At 54.7% G+C, this 21,530-nt stretch overlaps 1 protein-coding gene across 1 annotated transcript in view; it reads right to left on the bottom strand.

Moving 5' to 3' along the window:
- Nucleotides 1–19,975, bottom strand: part of IGSF21 (immunoglobin superfamily member 21) — a 240,094-nt gene extending 220,119 nt beyond the window's left edge. The window contains exon 1 of the mRNA XM_061187058.1: nt 19,906–19,975. Coding sequence (XP_061043041.1) covers nt 19,906–19,975 — 70 coding nt within the window. The remainder of the gene's footprint in view (nt 1–19,905) is intronic.
- Between the last annotated feature and the right edge of the window lie 1,555 nt (nt 19,976–21,530).

Raw genomic sequence — 21,530 nt, forward strand, 5'->3', positions numbered from 1 at the left:
CCGTCCTCTCCCTCACACCTCACACCCACCCAGAAGCACCAGCTCCTGCCCTCCACCCACCACCTATTGCTCAGCCTCTGAGCCTTCACTGTGGGCGGGCGTGTGTCTGGGCCAAGAGCCCAGAGAGGGTCAGTGCCTGAGTGAGAACTTCATCCGGGCCCAGCAGTTGAACCAACGTCCAACCCAGAGCCCTCCATTCACGGGAGGGGTGGAGGGGGTACACGGTAGGACTAAGTCTATGGCGGAGGCCCTTGGGAAGACTGGAGGGGTCCCCCCTGCTGACCCAGTCCTCCTTTCCTGCCTCTCACCCCTCTCCCACCTCCCATCCCTCCTTCCTATTCCCAACAGGGGTCAAAGTTCTCCATCCTGGTGCCCTCCCAGGTGGTCCAAGGTCCTATCACTTTCTCTCCCTCCTTCCTGCCCCAGGCTCCGCAAGTGAGGAATTCTCCCGCCTCGCTCCCTGTTATGCTATACCGCTAATAAGATTTAAACATACCTCCCGCTTACAGCATTGATTCATAGCACTGATTTACTGTTGCTTCTCGGCTGCTACAAAACGGATGCACGGGCCGCAACCTTAATCTCTATCCATCTCCTCACTGCTGGGGAATGACTGCTAATTAATACCTTTCTGCTTCCCGACGCCTGCCAGCTTTGAGGGCCATCGATACTCTGTGGGCTCCCTGCCACCCGGCCACTCACCTCCCCACTCGCTTGGGGCTCTAGCCCCGGGCCAGAGGCACCCTGGGGGTCCAAGGTGGAACAAGAGAAGGTGGGCTTTTCCCCTCTCTTGGTCCTCCCACTGGACACGCAACACAGATAGACACAGCGAGCCAGCAAGAGGCGGAGCCTAATGCAGAAGGAACCGAGTCAGACCTCGGTTCACATCCCAGCTCCTAGTCACACCAGATCTGAGATTTTCACCTCTGAGTCCCAGGCTCCTTGTCTGCAACATGGAGAACGCCACAGGACCCACCTCCTAGGGATGTGCAAGAACTAAAGGAGAACAGGTCAAGAATGTACCGAACACAGCCCCTGGTCTCCTGCTTCCTTGGGGCCTTTGTCCCAGGCCTGGAGCGGGTGCCGTCACCATGGGCCAGCTGAGTTCACAGCACTGGTGTCAGGGAATGGCAGGTGGTCATTCCTAATGCTGGGGAGCAGGGTCCAGGGAAGACCCCATCAGAAGAAGTTAGCTACACACGTGCAGCCCGGTCAGGAGACGCCAACGCCGGAGCTCAGTGAGACCTTCCCTGCTTCTTTTCTTCTCCCTTTTCAGCTCAAAAGGCACCTCCTCCAAGAAGCCTTCCTGGACCACACAACCTAGAGAAGCTGCTCTGTCCCTAAGCCCCTGACTATCCCATAGTCCCGCGTTCTCCTCACAATATGGCATCATCCAGAGTTAGGCTATTTACCTATGTGTTTATTTCTGCCTTGTCCACCAGGATGTCAGTCCCATGAGGCCTAAGCTCTTGACTGTCCCATTCACATCGTCTCCCTGGGCACGTAGTAGGAGATCAAAAAGTATCTGATGGATGAATAACAAGTTCTCCATTAGTATTAGCTAATAATAATGACGATGATGATGATAAGCAAGGTTATCACTTCCCTCTCCCCACAAATGAAGAGCTGATTAAATGCCCTCTCTCCTTTCGTGGGGGATCCTGTTAAAAAAACCATTGCTACTGTGTATTCAGTGTCTACTAGGTGTCAGTTGAGAAACTGAGGCTCAGAGCAGTTACACGCCCCGCCCCAGATGACACATCTAGCGGGTGACTCAGCTGCCATTCAGAACGAGGTGGGCCACGCATTCTAAGCACTCTACCCGGCCCCCTGATGGGGCACAGCACGTCTCACCAGGAGGGAAAGGGACAGCTGCTTCTCTACCAAAAATATAGGGATGCCAGTATTTTCCTCCTGGAAGCCTGACAGCCTGCTGAGAGCAAGGCATTCCCTCTGGTTGCTGGTGGCTATAACATGACCAGCCTGGGGAGGAAAGTCAGCCTGATCTTGGATGTGCACGGTCGCACTGAGAGGGTCAAGAACGCAGGACCAGGCGCATCTAACTTTGGACTCGCTCCTCCACCTCTCTGAACCAATTCCCTCTAGGGGTAGCTGCAGGACCAGATGGGGTTAGGGATGTGTGAACACACAGAATGATCATTCTCAATCCCCAAGTCTGCCTTTACCTGCGGGACAGCCGGGCTGGGGGCCCCGCTCTGTGAGGGAAGGAGGTGGCAGTGGAGTGGCAGCCGTCTGCCTCCCCTGGCAGTGAGAGGTGGTGGTGGGGAGGGAGAGGAAGCCCCAGGACTGGGCCTGGCAGATGTGCCAGCAGAAGCCAGCATGGGTGCTTTTAATAAAACATAACGAAGCGTGGGATCATAAAATATTTCGTCTAATTCCGGGCTCCCATGGGGGTGGGGTAGACCAGTTGGGCTGGCAAAGGAGAAAGGTTTATAGGGGGTACCCTGAGGCTGTCTGGGGGTCGGGGCAGGCACAAGTTGGGGGGGGCAACAGCACCCAAGCCTCTGGGCCAGGGCCGGGGTGAGCGTGGGGCTTTCTCACAGGCCTCCCTTCCAGCTTGGAAAGAGGCAGAAATCAGAGGCTTTTCTCCCAGAAATGGTCCACTCCTGCTGGGGACCTGGTACAAGCCACTGGCCCCTCTGGGCCTCAGTTTCCCCGTACGTAGCATGAAACGAGGGTTGAATTTAACAGAAAAACGCTAGAACCTCTTCTAGCCCTGAGGTCGATACTTCCTCCCCATCATGCAATACACTCATTTTCAAATTCCTTCATTCAGAGTAAAGCTGAAGTAGAAGCCAGTCTGGAAAAGAGGCAAAGCAGAGCTCCTGGCTCGATTTGGGGACAAGGGCCCCCTTAACCATTACCTTGACTCACATTCTGGCTGCCCAAAGTGGTATGGGGGGGTACCTCCATGGGAAACTGGGGTTCCAAGGAGCACAGTTTGAAAACCATGGGTCTGCCAAATCCTGCCTAAACTCCCCCATCTCCAAGGCCCAGCTCATGTCTCAGAACTTCACTGGAGGCCTCCCTGATCATGAAACTCCCCTGGTCACTACCAAACATATCCCAGCTCTCGCCATCCTAACATTCACTGTGGCCAGTGATTATGCTTCTTTACTTGTTTGCAGCCAGGGTTGCACAGGGTCTGAGACATAGTAGATGCTCAGTGATAGGGCCCCTCCCTGAGCCCACACATCTACACTTGGCCAGCACACTTACCAGGCCCTATTCTTCTTCATAGCAGTTATTACTTCCTCTTGTTATATATTCATGTATGTACTCTGGAAGGTAAGCTCCAGGAGGGCAGGCTTTATCTTTATCTGTTTCTATTCACCACCATATCTCTAGTGCCTAGCACACTATCTGGAATGTGGTAAGTGTCCAGTTTGTCAGATGAATGAAAGGATGGGTGAATGGAAGGATGGATGGATGGATGGATGTATAGATAGATGGATATATGGCCAAAAAATATATGGCCAAAGAAAGAAGGAATGAATTCTCCCTTTCTTCCCTGAGTGGGTATGAGTCTGCCAGGCATAACAGGTTCATTCAGAGCTCAAAATGTCTTTGACATAAATCTCCAATGACGCTATAAGCACTGGAAAGGCAACTCTATCCTTCTTCCACATCCCACAGCATCCACACGGGCTCTTATCAGTTCCATAAACACTTACTGATGCCTGCTCTGTGCCAGAACTACACCAGGTACAGGAAGCATGGAGATGAGTTACAAATGGCATCTGTGCCCCATGGTGCTGTGAACATAGTAGGTGCACAGAAAATGTTCGTTGAATAAATGATGTCTAAAGTGAGACCTGAATGATGAATAGGACTTAGTCCGAAGAAGGAGGTAGTTTCCAGCCAAGGGAATGACAAGTGCAAAGGCCCTGGGGCATCTAGGAGCATCAAGTCTTTAGTGCTGAGGTCCTACGTGGCAGGAGGGTTAGGCTTTTTGTCCAGATTCATGTCCTCCCAAGTGGTTCCCCGCAGGTGGCACCCAGTGCTCTTCCCAGAACTCTGTGCACAATAGGTCCCCTCTGAGGTCATGCTTTCTGGGGAATGAGAGGGAGGGGTGATGAGCCATAGCCCCTCCCATTGCCGTGAACATCTCCCTGGCCACCTCCACGCCCACCGAACCCCACACTCATCTGCTCAGACCCACACACTGCACTAATTTAACCACTGCAAATACCTCTTCTGTCTCCTTTCCAAGGGAAATAACGTTATGTAAGTAAAGCCCTTTAAATTTTAAAGAGCTGGGTTGGACTTCCCTGGTGGCGCAGTGGTTAAGAATCCGCCTTCCAGTGCAGGGGACACGGGTTCGAGCCCTGGCCCGGGAAGATCCCACATGCCGCGGAGCAACTAAGCCCATGCGCCACAACTACTGAGCCCATGTGCCACAACTACTGAAGCCCGCTTGCCTAGAGCCTGTGCTCCGCAATAAGACAAGCCACCACAATGAGAAGCCCGCGCACCGCAACGAAGAGTAGCCCCCTCTCGCCGCAACTAGAGAAAGCCCGCGCTCAGCAACAAAGATCCAACGCAGCCAAAAATAAATAAATGAATAAATACATTTTTAAAAAAATAATAAATTAAATAAATAAATAAAGAGCTGGGTTGTGTGCTCTCTGCGGGAAGCTTTTAGCAGCATGCTGGAAAGAAATAATAATAACGAGGCCAGAGACAACAGAGCCGAGCTGAGCTGCCACCCAGTGACTGCCCAGGCAGGGGGCCCAGGGCCAGGTCCCGCTGCTGCTGGAGCCCCTGACCCCCTCCCCCAGAGGCACATAGGAGCAGGATGGGAGGTCCAGAGAGCCCCAGAATCACAAAAGGTCAAGTTGGAAGGGATCTCTGGCAGAGAAGCAAGAAGGCAGAGAGGACAGAAAGCAGTTACAGCGTGAGACATCCTACGTTCAAAGCTCAACCACTTAGTAGCTGTGCAAACCTGAGCAAGTGGCTTAACCTCTCTGATGATATAGGACTTTCCGCAACACCTCAGTGGATGAGTCATCCCCTCTTCTTATGTTCCCATAAGGACTTGGTAGCTACTTCAATTTTAGAATTTTCAATATTATTCCATAATTTATTTGTTCGCCTGCCTATCTGCCCCAGGAGACCGTGGACTCCCTGAGGACAGGCACTGGGTCTCATTTGCACCTTAGTGCCAGCCCTGGCACAGGGCGCGACTCAGAGCAGGTGCTCAGTAAATGGCTGCTGAATGGAACTGAAATGAGGCCGAGTTTGTGCTCCAAGGAAATGAGCGGCTATCGGAGCATCCTCACCACAGACAGCTGCTCTTAGCAACACCACCTGGAGGCCGGATGCTTCATCCCAAAGGTGGGAATTCGGAGGCATCAAATATGTCTTAAAGGAAGTATTTCGGACCTAGACGACAGTACTCGCCTTCCCAATCTTATTATCCATCCAAGAATCTTAGAACTGGGTCATCCAGACTCACTCCTTTGTTTTATGGACCTAAAGCTCCGAGGAGTGGGGGAGGGTAAGCGAGTGATGGTGCAAGTTGATGGAGGAGTTGAAATCAGATCCAAGGCTGGTGTCCTTTCTACCGAAAGGCTGGTGTCCTTTCTACCGAACCGATGTTTTCTATGGTCGCTTGCAGGATGAGGCCAAGTGGCACAGAGAAGCTTTTTTAAAAATTCAAATGGTCACATGTTTAATATGAATTAAGAAAAAATATGTCTACTCAGTACAACAAGCCTATACATTATTCCTTTGTAAAATACAAATGAAAATAGAGGGAATCAGTTTAAATTTGATTTTAAGAAAATCATGATGTAAGAAATAACCTGGGTGGGGTGTAGATAAAGTCATGAAGGAGGTGACTGAAGTTTGGCAATCTCTGCACTGTGCCCCAGGGCATGGTTCAGAGCTGGTGACCAGAAAGCACCACTCCACCACCCAGGGACATGAGCATGGCGGGCAACAAAAGCTCCCCCTGAGACCCAGGCCCGGGCCAAGGAGTGGCCCGACAGCACTATGATGGATGTCCCGCAGCCCACACATAGGGGAGGTCCAGCCTGCAGGACACGGTCCCATATTCAACTGGAAACGAGTCTCATCTAAGTTAACGTGAACAGTCAGGTAGATGGAAAGGCGGCTGAACAAAGGAATGTCCCCTCCACCAACTTGGACACTGAGACCCGAGGGGGCTGTTGGAGTTTTTCCTAAGGAATATTGACCTCCAGTGAGCGATCGATCCCCCCCTCCAAAGGAGCATGCTGTCACTGAGTCAGTAGGCAGGGCTGAGACCAACCTGCAGGGGGACAGGGCTGTAGCAGGGCTGGGGGAAGACAGCAGTGTCGACAGACGGCATGCGGGCAAGGGGCAGGGGCACTCTGTCTTGCCCAGAGCACTTCAGAGAATAAATAAGCCAGGGAAGAAATCGCCGCTGGTATTTGTCACAGCTATTTCAGCAAAGCACCGAATGTATAAGCGTCTAGAATTTCAGCTGGCAAAATTAGTCCTCATCAAAGTCAATTTGAACAGTCAAGGTAGATGGAAAAAAGGGCCGGACAAAGGAAAATAGAGGGACATGAGGACAGTCCCCTGAGCCAACTGAGAAGCTGGGAGCCAAAGGGGCTGTTGGTGGCAGTTTTCCCAGGAAACAGTTATTCCATTTAGAAGCCAGCCACCCCCCCACCGCCAGACTCCAGCGACTCGCTGAGAAGGTCCCTCTAAATGTAGAATTGGCACTCTCAGCTTTCAGATGAAGGATAAAGGTCTGATGATCCAAAGGGCTAACTTACTGTTAACTCCCTTCTACCCCACCTGCAAGAGAGGAAGCAGCGTCTGGCAAGAAGAGCTAAGACTTGGAGAGCACCTGCCTTTCCCCTTGGGAGGAAGGAACTCTGAGCCCGTTCATGATGGATGTGGACCAGACTGCACATGGTAAGAGCCAGCGGGGATGGCAGGAAAGATTACCTAAATGGATCTAAGAAGAAAGAACCTCTCTGTGGGAAATGGGGTGGAAAATAGACTGGGGAACGAGGCATCAGTGTGCCCTGGGGTGGAGTAATCAATCGGTGCAATGGACCAGGGGACAGGGACGTGTAGGGACATTGAAGAGTCTTGAGCAGAGATAACACATCACAACGGTCAATACCAGCAGTGGAGGGTGCAGGCGTTTCCTCTCTGCAAACGGCAACGTTCTCCCAAAGTTACCTGTCCCTTCAAGTTCACGTGCCCCTGAAAGGCCAGTTCCACGTTCGTAAAGCCCCATACTCATATGCTACATTTTGGCTCAGGAAAATCAAGCATCTAGCACAGGATGGGGCATAAGGGCAGGCATTTTATTACCGTGATTGTTATTAATATAAGTAGTGACCAATTATTTATTAGCATCACATTTCGTCTCTTTCCATCATCTTAGTAACTCTGTTGGGTATGTAGTGCAACCTCCATTTTCTAGACAGGGAAACTGAGGCTTAGCTTGGCAGGATGGTGTCATATCTCTGCTGTTTGCTCCCCAGCTCACTCTTTTCCTTTCTCCACCCGTTCTGTGCCTGGGAGCCCAATTGCATGGGCTTCCAACTGAGTTTGGTCAATGGGCAGCATCAGCAAGAGACCCAAAGGCAGGAGGAGGATGAAATTGAGGTATTTCTTCCTCCAGCTCCCTGCCAGGTCCCCAAGAGTTGGCTGCATCCCTCTACCCAGACCCACAGTCCTGCACGCAGCCCTCTTCACACCGCCCTCTCTCCAGTTGCTACAGGTGGTAGTAACTCCCCACTGTTCCTGGCCCCAAGGGCTGCCCTCCCTAAACCCTAAAGCCAGTAGTCCCTTTAATAAGCCCTTCACGGACCCCCCAGGTTGAGCTTGGTGTTTCCTGCTGGAACCTGGTTGGTACGGAGAGAAAGAAAGTATCCCCAAATTACAGAGCTTACAAACAGTGGCACTGAAACCCCAGCCCTACTCTGCCTCCAAAGCCCATGTCATTCCATCCGAACTGCGGTTTCTCAGCCACAGACATTCACACCCGCAGCTGCCCAGATTGGCCCATCTGCATGCCACCTGTTCCACTATGCACTTAACATTTTTCTTTAACTTGACTCATTTTTTTTACTTAAATAAGCCATTTTAAAAAGAGAGAGAGAATTTAAATCACTGCCCCAAATGGCCAACCAGTCTCGCTTGCCTTAAACAGAGGATGACTGAAAAAGAACTATAATGAAAACAAAACACTGTTATTAAAACTTTTACTCCCTCTGGCTCGCTGCAGGCACGTTGCCCCGCACCTGTTTTTGTTGCAAAGAGAGATTAGCAAGCGAGGGGGCGTTAAAGACATGATGGCATCAGCCTGAGGCTTTCTCCTTGGCACAACTAGGAGGACAGCATGAGAAAGGAACAGGGAAGACCCTCCCTCTCTGTGATTCCTTGGTATTTATTGCCCGTGGGGAGGCCCCACCTAAAGAGGAACATCGCCCTAGACCTGCTCTGTCCAATAGAGCTTTCCACAGTGATGGAGACGTCTTACCCACAGCTGTGCTGCCCAATACAGGAGCCACCAGCCACGTGTGGCTATTGAGCCCGTGAAATGTGGCTGGTGTGGCTGAAGAACTGAATTCTGTTTAGTTCGGTTAAATAAAAGCCGAGACACCTTGTTGAGTTTTAATGTAAATGTCAGTTGTCACACACAGCTCCATGTTGAACACAGCTCTGGACTGTAAGCTCCATGAGGGCAAGAACTCGCCTATTCATTCTCCTCTGGATTTCTAGAACAGCACGGTGCTTGATTGCCAGGAGCATTCAATTAATTCTCGATGCACCAGTGGATGAATCAGTAAATGAATGAATGAATGAACTGTACTGCTTCTTGCAACGAGAAACTGCTCTGCATTCAGACTGTCCTGGGAACCACTAGCTCTTCCTGGTTAAGTAACTCTATTCCTCCCCACCCGGTTGCTTGCCTCTCTCCTCCCACCAGGCTCCTCAGTGGGGAGACAGGCTTAGGAATTCGACTTCCAACGATGCCTCTTCCTCTCCAAGCTGAGCTCAGGTCCACTTCTCTGCTGCCCCCCGAGCAAACAAAGAAGCTTTTGTGACGCGGTTGCTTTTGCTGCCCCCATCTCATTCCCTCCGCCCCTGCCTGGGATATTAGGTGACAATAGCAAGGTGACAATTGCTATTGTCAAGGTGACAATTAGCAAGGCATCACCTGCTTCCGTAGAACCAGGCACCTGGCCTTGGGTTACGGTATGGCCTGAATACCCACTTGACAAACTCCTGTGCACTCCGGCACTGAGCACCAGCTCTAGATGCGGACGCCACCCACCCTCTGGCCATGCCAGCCTCTGTCTTCACCTTGCCAGGGCATCCGAGCCCCTGCGTTGCCCCCTCCCCATGCCCAGCCCTGCACAATGGCAGGGCAGCCGGTGATGGACGCCTTCCTTTGGGGCAGCATTAAGGAGCGGGGAGGAAGAGATGGTGCTAGGGAGATAATGGAGGCGCCAATGATTGGTGACAAACAGCCCTGCTGGAGGAGCGCTGAGTGCCTCTGCAGAAAGAGAAACAAAAGGGCAAAGGGAACAGCTTGGCAAAGGAACAAAAAACCCCAACATCTCAGCTGCCTCTCTCCCTGGTGACTCCCAAGCTGCTCCTGTGATGTATGAGGCTGGGGGTTGCTCTCCGCTGGAGTGCCGCCAAGATCCCCACCCAAGTCTGGGGCACCCTGATGCTCCCCACGCAAGGCTCTTGGGTGGTGGGTCTGCCTGACTGAGCCCTGGGATGGCCCCCAGGACCTCAAGGGAGAAGACCTGCACCCCCCCACCCCCCCACCCACCCCCCCCCCCCACACACACATCACGCACGGTGTGGGAGCCAATGGGAAAGTCACTCTCTCTCAGCTTTAAAATGGGGGAAAGGATATAGTGCATTTAACTTCCCAGCTCCCTCCTGGCCCCAATACTCTGTAATTCCAAACCTGAGGACTCGCTCCCTGTGGAAAATCTACAATGTACCCCTCCTCCTGGGCACTGGGGCTTAGTAAACACTTCTTCCTCTTCAGACTTGGGGGCATTCCAAACGTCATTATAACAGCAGCAGCTACTTTTCCCACACCTGCTGTGTGCTAGGTACCCTGCATACAGACCCCTCGTATTACGTGGATTCCCCCTTCCCAGCAGCCCCACCCCACGAAGCCACCGTGACGAGTCGCGTGTTCAGTTGGAGACATCAAAGCTGAAAGCAACAAAGAGGTTATCAGAGTTCACACACTGGATAAGTGGTGGAGATGGGGTCTGAACTCAGGCCAGACCCCAGAGCCCATGCCCCCTGGGGATCTAGATGCTTCTCCCCAGGAGAAGCTACCCCCATCACACTTGGTTCAGGCTGAAGCTGGAACAGCTCCATTCCAGGCGGGGGCCTGGTTTTCCCTCCTTGCCAGGTCTGGACACTGTGGGAGAGGTGGGTAGCGTCCAAATAATGGCATTTCTGCCACGAGGCCATTGTCTCTTTGGGCACCCCAGAGCAATCATTTATAACACAATGGCGTTCCAAAGAGTTTCCGGCTTCAGGTGGCCCAGAAAAGCCAAATTAATCTTCCTAGAGCCCTGCTCTGGGAATGTCACTCCTCTCTCTTCAACTGCCCCCCGTAGCCCCCAGGCTCAAATCCAGACCCCTCGCCCTGGCGAGCAGGCCCTAGCCAACAGCTTCAACCTCATTCCCCGCTTCTCAGTGACCACCGTATGCTCAAGTGAGGCCAGCTGCCTCTCTGTCTCCCGTCCTCACACAGCCTGACGGTGTCCTCATTCCCCCCTCCAGGCCTTTGCACGTGCTGTTCTCTGGCCTGGGATTCCCTCCTTACCTCCCAAGATTGTTTCAATCCCTGAGAGCCTTCCTGGGCCACTCCCTTTAGCTTCCAAGGATTTATTCTTGGTGTCCTTGTATTGGCCATTTATTATACATAATCTTTTATTGTTCTCAAATGAGCCCGTGCTGTGTGGGGTGGCCAACAAGCCAAAACTCCTTAAGGGAGGTCTCTGCCAATCCAGAATGAGGTTGGCACAGCTGCTCAATTAACAGGAGTGACTGGATCCCTTGACTTGACTCCAAAGTCAGCTTCCAGGGGAGGGAGAAGAAAGCGCGAGCTTACTGAGCCTCTCAGAGCGACCCCATGGCCAGCTGACCCCACCCTGAGGGTCAGGAGGAAGGGAGGGGTGAAGACTGAGGGCTAGTTGCATGCCAGGGGCTTTCATGTATTCATCTCATTTATCGCCACAACACCCTCTATTTTCAAAAGATGGGGAAACCATGACTCAGAGAGGTAGTGACTTGCCCAAGTACACACTCTGCTAGGAAGTAGCCGGGCTAGGCTTTGAACCCAGTTCACATGAAAACCAAAGTATATTAATTACCACCAGGTGGCTGTTCCACAGAGACGGTGATTGAGGAAGGATGGGCAGGCCCAGCGGCGTGCTGGTAAATGTTTAACAGCTAGCTCTGGGCTGGGGGGAGCTCTGATCTGCAGTGTTTGCTCATTCCATGGTATAAATACTCCCGCCCTGGTCAATTTCAAGCCACCAATAAGGTACACTCAGAGCTGGGGAGAGATATGTAAATCAATGCCTGGGTGTGAATCCAGCTCTGTCCCTCACTAGCAGTGGGACTTCAGGCAAATCACACGATCTCTCTAAGCCTCATTCCTCATCTGTAAAATGAGGAGACTGTTATCTCCCAAATGGGAGTTTCTGGGAGGATTTAATATGACTTTGTGTGAACATGGCTAGCACGGGACTTAGCACATAATAGTTGCCCCTTCCTTCCTTCCTTCCTTCCTTCCCTCCTTCCCCAAACCCTGCACCCATCACCAAACAAGGAGAACCCAGAAGGAACAGGAAGCCCTTTAGTCTTCCCTCCACCTTCTACTGTTGGCTCATCCCCCAGACGCCAGCCGTGATGCCAGTTTGAGTGATGGTGGGCAGAGCTGGACAATGGACACATTCTCACACCAGAAAGGACTTCCAGAGGTGATTGAGCAGGGCCAGGAAACAGGCCCCGGGCTCAGTGTCTGGACCAAACCCCAGACTCAGGGGAGACATCATTCATTCATCAGTCAGTCAGTCATTCAACAAACACATCTTGAAGATTTGCTCAGAGCCAGGCCTTGTGCCAGAGCCAGTGGTGCAGGGATGCCTGCCCTCAAGGGCTCTCTGTTCAATGGGGAGACCAACTGATGACCATGTCCAGCCCCAGAGGAGGGTTGTTTTAACAGCATGTTACCAAAGTGCTGCTGGCAGCACTCACAGGGGACACCTGAGTCAGCAGGGGTAGGGGGGGTTGTGGAGGGCAAGAAGTGGGTGAGCAGAGACTTGGAGGGAGGTGTACGGGGAGTCAGGGGCTGTGCTGGCTGAGGGCAGATGCCTGCTCTCTGAGCCAAGAAAGGGCAGAAGTGGGGGAGGAGGTGGAGGACATGAAGCTAAGGCCAGAAACCTCTGAGCGGGCCAAGTCCGTGGGGGCAGAGAGGTGGCGGCTCTGGTCCCCAGGCCGTGTGACTGCATCAGCAGCCTCCCCTGTGGACTGGGGATATAATACACATCTGGGCAGCCGTGGAGGAGGGAGGAGGTCACATCAGCAAAATGGCTACACCAGCACTCAGCTCACAGGGCAAGCTTTCTGGTCAGTTTACTGGCCTGTGAGCTCATGGGGAGCTGACCTGTCTCATTCCAAAAACCTAGGGGGGATGAATGAAACAGCGCAATGGGTTGGGGAGGGAAGGAAGGCTGAGCGTGCAGCCACAAAATCCAGATTCCAGTCCAGACACTTCCTACCACCATCTTTTCATCTCCCTGAGGCTCAGTTTCCCTGGCCTATTCAGTGGATACAAGAGTAGCCTCCTTCACGTCTGATGTGAGAACTAAATGGAAGGACGGGGGTGGAAGCATCTCGTCAACGCTCAAGTACCACCAGCAGGTAGAGAGTTAGGATGTCTGGAGTCAGAGTCTCCATCACTTTGAATATCTGAGAGTCTTCAAGAAAGACAGAATGTAGTTCCAGGAGCAGAAATTTACCAACAGGAAGTTCACCTGTGAATCCGGCCTAAATTTCACACGCCATAAGCCTTTGCATACCCTTTTCTGTAGAAAGCCACACACCCAACACCTCTCCACGTACCCCAGCACCAGAACGCACATGTCTAAAGGCCAAAGATGCTTTTTAAAAAAAAAAATTAATTAATTAATTAATTAATTTTTGGCTGTGTTGGGTCTTCGTTTCTGTGCGAGGGCTTTCTCTAGTTGTGGCAAGCGGGGGCCACTCTTCATTGCGGTGCGCGGGCCTCTCACTATCGCGGCCTCTCTTGTTGTGGAGCACAGGCTCCAGACGCGCAGGCTCAGTAGTTGTGGCGCACGGGCCTAGTTGCTCCGCGGCATGTGGGATCTTCCCAGACCAGGGCTCGAACCCGTGTCCCCTGCATTGGCAGGCAGATTCTCAACCACTGCGCCACCAGGGAATCCCCAAAGATGCTTTATTCATCCAAACAACCCACCATGAGCGGGTTATTGGTGAGCATCCACCACGTGTTTTGTGGGGAAGAGTCAACAGTGAGCAGAACCAGACAGGGTCCCTGCCTTCATGGAGCTTCTAGTCTACTAGGGTAGGGGATGGGAGGGTCACAGTGAGACTGGTTCTATCCCTGAATTTCACTGGGAGAAACAACTTGGGTCTTGGGTCTTGACTGCACCCAATGTGGGTGTGGATGGGGGACAATGCGTCGAGCCTCCAGGGAAAGTCAGGGAGTAGGCGGGGGAATCAGTCACCCCCAGGCAGCAGGCCATGAACCATCCTCCAGGAGTTACCAAGAGTGGCTAATCAGCAACTCTAAGGCTCATCATGCCTAGGGAGGGCATCAAGCGGAGTCCTTCTTTTATAAGAGGCAGAAATCAACTCCAGACAACTCAAGCCAAAAACAGTAACTGGTGGAACATTATGAGGAATTCATGGAACACAAGGACAAACTGGAGCCCGGTACTGGGAGGACCCCTGCTGCTTGAGCTGGAGCAGCTCTGACGTAACCATGGTGAATACTGGTAACAGTCATCTGAGCCCACAGGATTAAGCTAAGAGCCTTGTATGTCATGATTCGTTCCATGCTGTCAACACCCTGGGAGGAAGGTCCCATCAGTATTAGCCCTGGGGAAACCAGAAAAGTACAGCATCTTGGGGGCCCCCATTGATAAGGGAGACTTTCCAGTAGTTCTCTGTCTTCCTCTGTTCAATATTCAGCTTCCAGGGACACTCTGTCAGATGGGCTCATCTTGGGGGTGACTTAGCTGATTGTGCCACCTACCGAGATGGCGTGCAATTAGTAGGGTGGTGAATAATTCCCCAAAGCAAATCTGACGTGTTGCCGGGAGAAGTAGGAATGGCTGGTGGACACGTCAAACACCAGATTCCTTTCCTGGGTGTCACAGTGTCCTTTCCTGCTCCTTTGGGCTGCTACTCTCTAAACCTCTAGCTCCGTACATACTGTATTTATTTGCTCCATCAATGGAATCTTGGCCAATAGGTCTCGGTGATCACGAGCCCCCTCTGCCACAGGACCTCACTGCAAGTGTAAAGGTGGGTTCCAGGATCTCACCCACCTGGTTCCTTCCCAGGAACTTCATCCTGAAGACAGACACCTCTTAGGAATTAATGTCCCATGTTTCACCTCCACTGACATTTATCGTTTAAAGCGGGGGCGCTTGGCACCCTCTTGCATATGGTAGAAGCTGCTGCATTCCTCCTTCCAGCGAAGAAAAAATAAATCCTTTCTCCTCTCCTCCAGGAGCAGCAGTGTCTTTGGATTGCTTCAGACCTGAGTTTGAAACTCCTGGTTCTTCCACTTAAAAAAGATTCTGAGCCTCATTCATTATTTAAGAAAGAAAAGAAAGGAAGGAAGGGGGGAGGGAGAGAAAGAGAGAGGTATCTTGGGCCTCTTGTCCTCACCTGCAAAACATGGCTAATGATACTGCCTCATGGATTGTTTAGAGCATTTAATTCATAAAGAACGTCTAACAGGTGCGTGATAAATGGGAGCTATCAGTAATATCACTCTTCTTTCTCCCAGTCTTCAACTAGACTCAAGAAAGACAGCCTTGAGTTGAGCTGGTCCCACCACACACAGTCCTACCTCCAGTTCTTTGCTCATACGGGTTTCCCTCCCTGGCGCATTAGCCCTTGGCTTATTAATGTTCTCCCTTTGCTTCAAGGTCTAGTTCAAGTTCTCCCTCCTCTCTGAAGCATTCCCTTTATACCCCCCAAGTAATCACTCTTCCCCCGGAGAACCTCCTGTAGGGGACATCAATCCACTTGGCATCTAGCAGGTATCAACAAATTTCCACCTGGATTGTCATTCATCTTTATGGGTACATGCCCGACCTCTCGCCCCACTGGAATGACGGTCACCTTCATAGGTCTTTCTCTTTTCAGATGTGCCCTGCCCACAACAGATGCCCATTCATTCTCTTGATGATGACAAGGGCTTTCAGGGACACCCCGTCTCCCATCTGTACAGATGAACATACTGGATAATTTTATCTCACTGGGATTTGGGAAAGAGTAAGGCATCCAGACTGGGCATTGGACACACTACAACTGTCTGTGTGGCTGGAGCCGAGGAAGTGACTGAGATCCCTTCTCACCAGGAGACAGCAGAGCACAGAGGGAAAGAGACAGTCCTGGGTCTGAATCTCAGCTTGCCACTTACTGACTGGGTGGCCGTGGACAAGTCACTTAACCTCTCTGAGCCTCAGCTTCCCCATCTGGAAAATCACTTTAACTCTCAGGGTGGTTATTAAACAAGACAAGAAGAACAAAGCACACAGCACAATGCTGGCACATAGTGAGAGCTCAGTCAGGGCTGAATAAATGAGTTTCAAGTGGCCTGGGGATAGAGCAGAGGCGGACTGCGTGGCAAGCCAGGTTAGACGCCTCCATGGATCCCAGGAAAGCCAGTTAACAGAACTAAGCAGCCTCCTCTTTGTTTGGCTCTTTGGTCTCCGGCTTTGAAGTCACCACTGCTATAACCCAGAAAGCCGAGCAAGTCACTTAATCTCCTCCACCGCCCCTCCCCCACCGCCCCTCCCTCCAACTGTAGCAAGGTTCCGGTCTGGGTGAGACAGATGTTCTGAAAAGCTGGGGTAGCCAGGACAATCTAAGGCATCACTGGTACCTTGCCAGCCCTTGCCCACATGCCCTGTCCAAGGAACACTGGAAGGGAAGAGGGAGCCTGGCGCTGGACCAGGCGGGACCCGGAAGGCGCCAGTACTCATGCCATTAACAAATCTTAAAACTCTGGGCCTCAGTTTCCTAATCTGTGAAAAGAAGAGCTTCAACCCATCTTGCAATGCGCGAGGACTGTGCGGCAGTTAGCGCGCGCTGGCCACACTGCAGCTGACCCATGTAATACCGGCTATTGAAAAAAACCAAAAACCCAGCTATGATGCAAGGAGAGCAGCAATGTTAGATTGTTTAAGGGGACTGCTGCGGAAAGATCGTTCGATGCCGGGTCTCAGTACCCGCTTCTACCAGGGCAGCTGTCCTTTTGTGCCTATCATCTTGTCCAAGGCAACAGGTTTAGGGGGTGGTAATCAGTTCCTACACTAAAAGGGTTCTCCTGATAAAAATTAGAAGTTTCAGAACCAATGAAGTACGTGATCTCAGAGGTCGCTTTCAGCTCTAACATCCCCTGCACTTAAAAAGCAAAAACCATTCAACCTCTCAGGAAAAACTCCAGTTTGCATCTTGGGTGGGAAGGGAGTGGGGTTTATTGCTGGCGGAGGGGCCAGGCTGGGGGCGGGGCGGCAAGCGGAGCAGGGGCGGAGCAGCCTGACCCCGGCAGGGCCCTTCACTCCCCCGCCAGGGGCTGAGAGGGAGCCGGGCGGGGCCTGAGCCCCGCCCCGCGCCCCCGGCGTCGGGTGGAGATGGTGAGGGAGCCTAAGTACGTAAAGTCTTCACTCCAGCTTGCGCACGCACAGCCCCCCCGCAGTCTCGGTGCTGCGGCTTCCTCGGCCTAGCCGAGTCCGCCCCCGCATCCCACCCACCCGTTGACACGCGGCTGCCAAGAGAGAACGGGAAGGGCCTCTGGCTGGGGCCTTTGGCGCGCCCTAACTCGGCCTGCCCACCGCTACCCTTCGCGGAGACTTTCCCACGGCCGAAAGAGGCAGGTCCATGAACCACTCTCTTCCCCGCGCCCCCAGTGCCCGGTGCCCTCTCTCTCCCGGGCCACCGCCCAGGCACGAGTGCATGACTGCCTTCCCAGAAGTGCCCAGGCCAGGTAAAATGGGACCTGAGGAGTTAAAAACCAAGTGGGTTTCTCCTCTTGGAGAGTCAGATACTGGGGAGCGGGAGCAGGGGCAGGAACTCCCAGCCCAGCCGGTCCTGTGTGCAGCCGACTGCTTTCTCCTCCCAATGCACAGACCCACCTCTGCACAAAGTGTAGCTCCTTTGCTCTGCGGCCCGTAGGAACAGAACCGGCGAGGGCGCACTGGCCGTGCCTCTCCCTAGTAGTGACCGCCATCGCCCCCCACTGTGCAGGCGTGTTTCTGAATGCCTGCCCTGGACTCTACCCTCCCCGCCCTTCGAAGCAGCCCCTGGCAGGTGGTCCGGCACAGCCAACTGCCAGGTGCACGGCTCTCGGTCACGTCCGGGAAGGGCGCCCTCCCCCGGCAAGCCGGCCTGTTGCATCTCGTACAGACGCTTCTCGTACTCCCACCCCTTCGTGGGCACGGATTTGGAGCGGGTAAGGAGGGATCCCACTCTCGAGTACTCTCATCTCTGCAGGGAAGGGAGGGCTCCCCGGCTGCCCAGGACCCCTGCGCGCGCCCCGCGCTCGGAAAGTTTCCCATCTGCGAGCCGGATCAGCGCTCTTCCCTCACCCTGAGCAGCGGAGCCCAGAGGCCATGCCGGCTCCCCCCGGCCCAGAGGCGCTCGCCCCCGGCGCCCGATCCCCCAGCCTCCAGCAAGTTGCAGAGGCGGGCGAGGGGAGTGGAGGCGCCAAGACGCCGGCTCAGCTCTACGCAGCCCCGCAGCCCGAAGAACGCTGCTCGCGGGTTCTGGGGAAAATCGCAGGGTGGGGTCCTGACGAAGCGGGGTTTCCCACCAAAGCCTTTCCCATCAGTCGCCATCCTCACCCCTGCCGCGTCTCTCTGGTTCTGCGCATTCCGGGGGAAAGGGGTGCTCCCCTCCTGCCCCCAACCATCCCCGCTCCCTTCAATGTCCAGGTGAGGGCTCCAGGTGCCTTTCAACAAAGCCCACTGCCCTCTCCGTTGAGCTGGAACCAGGACACCACCCCCTCCCCGCCCCCATATAACCTTTCCCTCTAGAGGCATCCGAGGGAGGGAGCCGTCACCCCAAAGTTGGGGGGAGATTTTCATCCACTTTGGAAAGTCTGTTGTTCCAAGGGTGGGGGGACAAAGTACAGGGCTTGCGTTACTTCTGGTTTACACCAACCCCTCCCCGCTCTCTGCCAGCAGGACCACCATTCAGGCTCGAATTCTGCAGCTTCTCCCATCAGCAGACCAAGCACTCTTCAAGGACCTCGGGGTAGAGGGGGTGCGGTTATTTTAGGGGGGACACCCCTTCCTGGAAGGCACTCTCAGAGTTTGGCTAAGCACCTCCCGGTGGGGCAGGGCACACACACGGCAGAGGACAGAGATGGTTCCCCCACCTTCATCACCCAGTTGGGCTAGGGACTGAGACCCTACTGGTCACAATGGCTATGTTTTGGCACCGCGCATCCTCCTCCCCCTCCGCGGCAGAGCCAGGATGTAACTCCAGACGGGCTGGTTCTGGGCATCCAGGTTTGGTACTAGGCTTAGGGGGGAATCGCGGATGCGCACCCTCTAGTCTCCGCGCCCACGGCTCTTTGCCGGTCCAGCCTCCCTCCCGCCCGGCTCGTAGCGAATGTGTTGGCTCGCTGCCCGAAAGGTGCCGGGGTCGCCAGGTTGGACTGCCGCGCCACTTAAGACCCACCAGGCGGCGGCGCCGGGCTGGAAGCATCGAGGCTTCGGCGAACCCTGGACCTTGGAGCTGCGGAGGCACCAATCACTCTCTCTAGGGACCTCCTTCCAATGGGTTCAGCCCAGCCGGGACCAAGTCCATGCGGGACGCACAAACACCGCTGCTCACACCTTCTCAGCCCGCGGACGCGTCCGTGCCTCCCTCCACACTAGAACCACACACTGCACTGCACGCACACACACTCCTGGCCCACCAACCCCCGCATGCCTGCACCTCCACACATCCCAGAGACGTTCACTCCTGCTCAAGTGTCACATTCCCACCTCCTATGCACACACGCCCCGTGCCCCCCTCAACAGAAATACAGCCACTCCCTGTCACACATCCCTAAAGCGACCCATACACTTGGGACACGCGTGCAACACACCTTACACACTCATCCACCCTGTAACACGTTCACACATACGATGACACAAGCTCACACACTTCACACCCTCACATAGAAGCTGGCATCCGCTCACACCCCCAAACACTGGCTCACACGCTTTCTCACACACACACCTTCTCTGTGTAACTGACACACTCAAACACCCCTCCAGACACTCGCTCGCTCACACACCATCACACACACTCACATCTCCAAATGCACTCCGGCACCCTCTCCACACACAGCTCCCTCCCGGACACCCTCACACACAGACGCAACAAAGACACACGCTCATACACACGCGCGCACACACACCCTGGCACAGACCCACGAGCGCTCTCTTCGAAGGAGACATCCTCCCTCCCTCGTCTAGCAGATCACCTCTGCAGACCCCCACGCCGGGAGCGGGGCTCGGACCCGGAGCCTCTCCGGAGCGACCCTGGCCCGCGCCCTCCGCCAGCTGCATCCCCAGCCGGGGCTCCGGCCCGCGCCCGCGCACTCACCGCGCGCCAGGTCCAGGATCGCTGGGAGCAGCAGGCAGACGCAGCCGCGGAGGCTCGGGGCGGCTCGCATGGTGCCCGGCAGCTGGCGGCGGCGGCGAGGCGGCGGTGGAGGCGGCGGAGGCGGCGGCGGGGCCCCTCGCCATGGGCTCAGGCGCGCTCCTGCCTCCGGCCGCCGGCCGAGACAGTGGCGGGCAGCACGGGGCGCCGCGGGGGCGCCCCCATGCCGTCGCGGCCGGGCCGCCCGGGCGCCGGGCTCGACTCGGCTCGGCCTCTGCCGGGCGCCGCGACCCTCGCGCTCGGGGCGACCTCCGGGCGCGCCGCAGCTCCCGGCCCCTCGGCTCCCCGCGGTGTCCACCGAAGCCCGGAGTCGGATCGGCGGCAGCGCCGGAGTTTGGAGCCGAATCGCGCTCTCTCCGCCTCGCGCTCGCCTCTCCCGGCTGCGCGAGCGCCCCCCTCCCCTCGCCCTCCCTCCGTCCCTCCCCCTCTCCCCGCCCTCCGCCCTCCACTCGCAGCTCTCTCCGCTGTATTATACAGACTTTTCTTTAATCCTTTCTGCGCTGTTCGGTTCTCGTCCGCTAAGCCGATTTATTGCAGGGAGAAGGAGAGCCTCCCCCACCCCTCCCCCTCCTCGCGGTCTTCCACCCCTCCCCCCTCCCCCCGCCTCTCTTCCCCCCAGGTTCCCCTCCTCACTCACAGCTCGCTTGCAGCGCGTAGCTCGGTAACCCTCCCCCAGCTGACCGAGGGCCCCTGCCCTCCAGCCCAAGCGCCATCTGATCCCGCCCCACCTAATCCCATCCCTGGGACGCCCTCCCCTGCGCGCCGACCCCCAGCCTGGTGGAGGGAGGCAGCCTCTCCCTTGAAAGCGAGGCCCTCCGTGGAGCCGAACAGGCAGGGTGTGGCCCGGGAGCAGTGGTCTTACCCCCTATTAAGGATTAGGGGCATCAGTGTTCTGAAACTTCCCAAATTATGGTTGCCCTCCCCCAGGCACACATGGAAATGGGATATGTTTTGTTCTTTCTTCCAAGAATAGCCACATTCTTGGACCCAGCCAGAAATGGGTAAGGAACTGGGTGTTTCCTTCTGGCAGAGACCACAGTTTCACCTTTTTGGCAGACCTGATTCCTTTTCTCCCTGGGCCTGAGGATTGGGGTTGGGGACTTGTGTCTTATCGTTATCCTCCCACCGACACACACATACACACACACACACACACACACGCACACACACACCAACCATTGAGCCTCAGGTCTGGATGTGAGCCCTGGGAGGGGAGAGGTACTCCAGCCCTTGGAGTGGTCAGGGGTGAGGTTAGATGGGGAAGTTCAGAGCATGGAATTTCACTCCATGGCATTCTAAGGAGAATTCCCAGCTTCTCTATCTCTGCCAGGTTGCTGCATCAGGCTGTCACTCTGTTTACCTAAATGGACAATGGGTACAAAGCCAGTTCCATCTCCAGCAGCCCTTTGAAGGGGTGTAGGGAGTGGAGTGGGCAGTGGGTGGCTGCTAGGCTGTCTCTCGGTCAGCCTTGTGCAGAGATGTCCCATGGCAGGGAGCTGGTCCCGCCAAATGCCCTCTCCAAGCCTCACCACATCACTTCCCGAGGCTGCCCTGCTGCAGCTCATGCC

This window comes from Eubalaena glacialis, chromosome 3 (assembly GCF_028564815.1).
Source record: "Eubalaena glacialis isolate mEubGla1 chromosome 3, mEubGla1.1.hap2.+ XY, whole genome shotgun sequence".
Classification (NCBI taxonomy): domain Eukaryota; kingdom Metazoa; phylum Chordata; class Mammalia; order Artiodactyla; family Balaenidae; genus Eubalaena; species Eubalaena glacialis.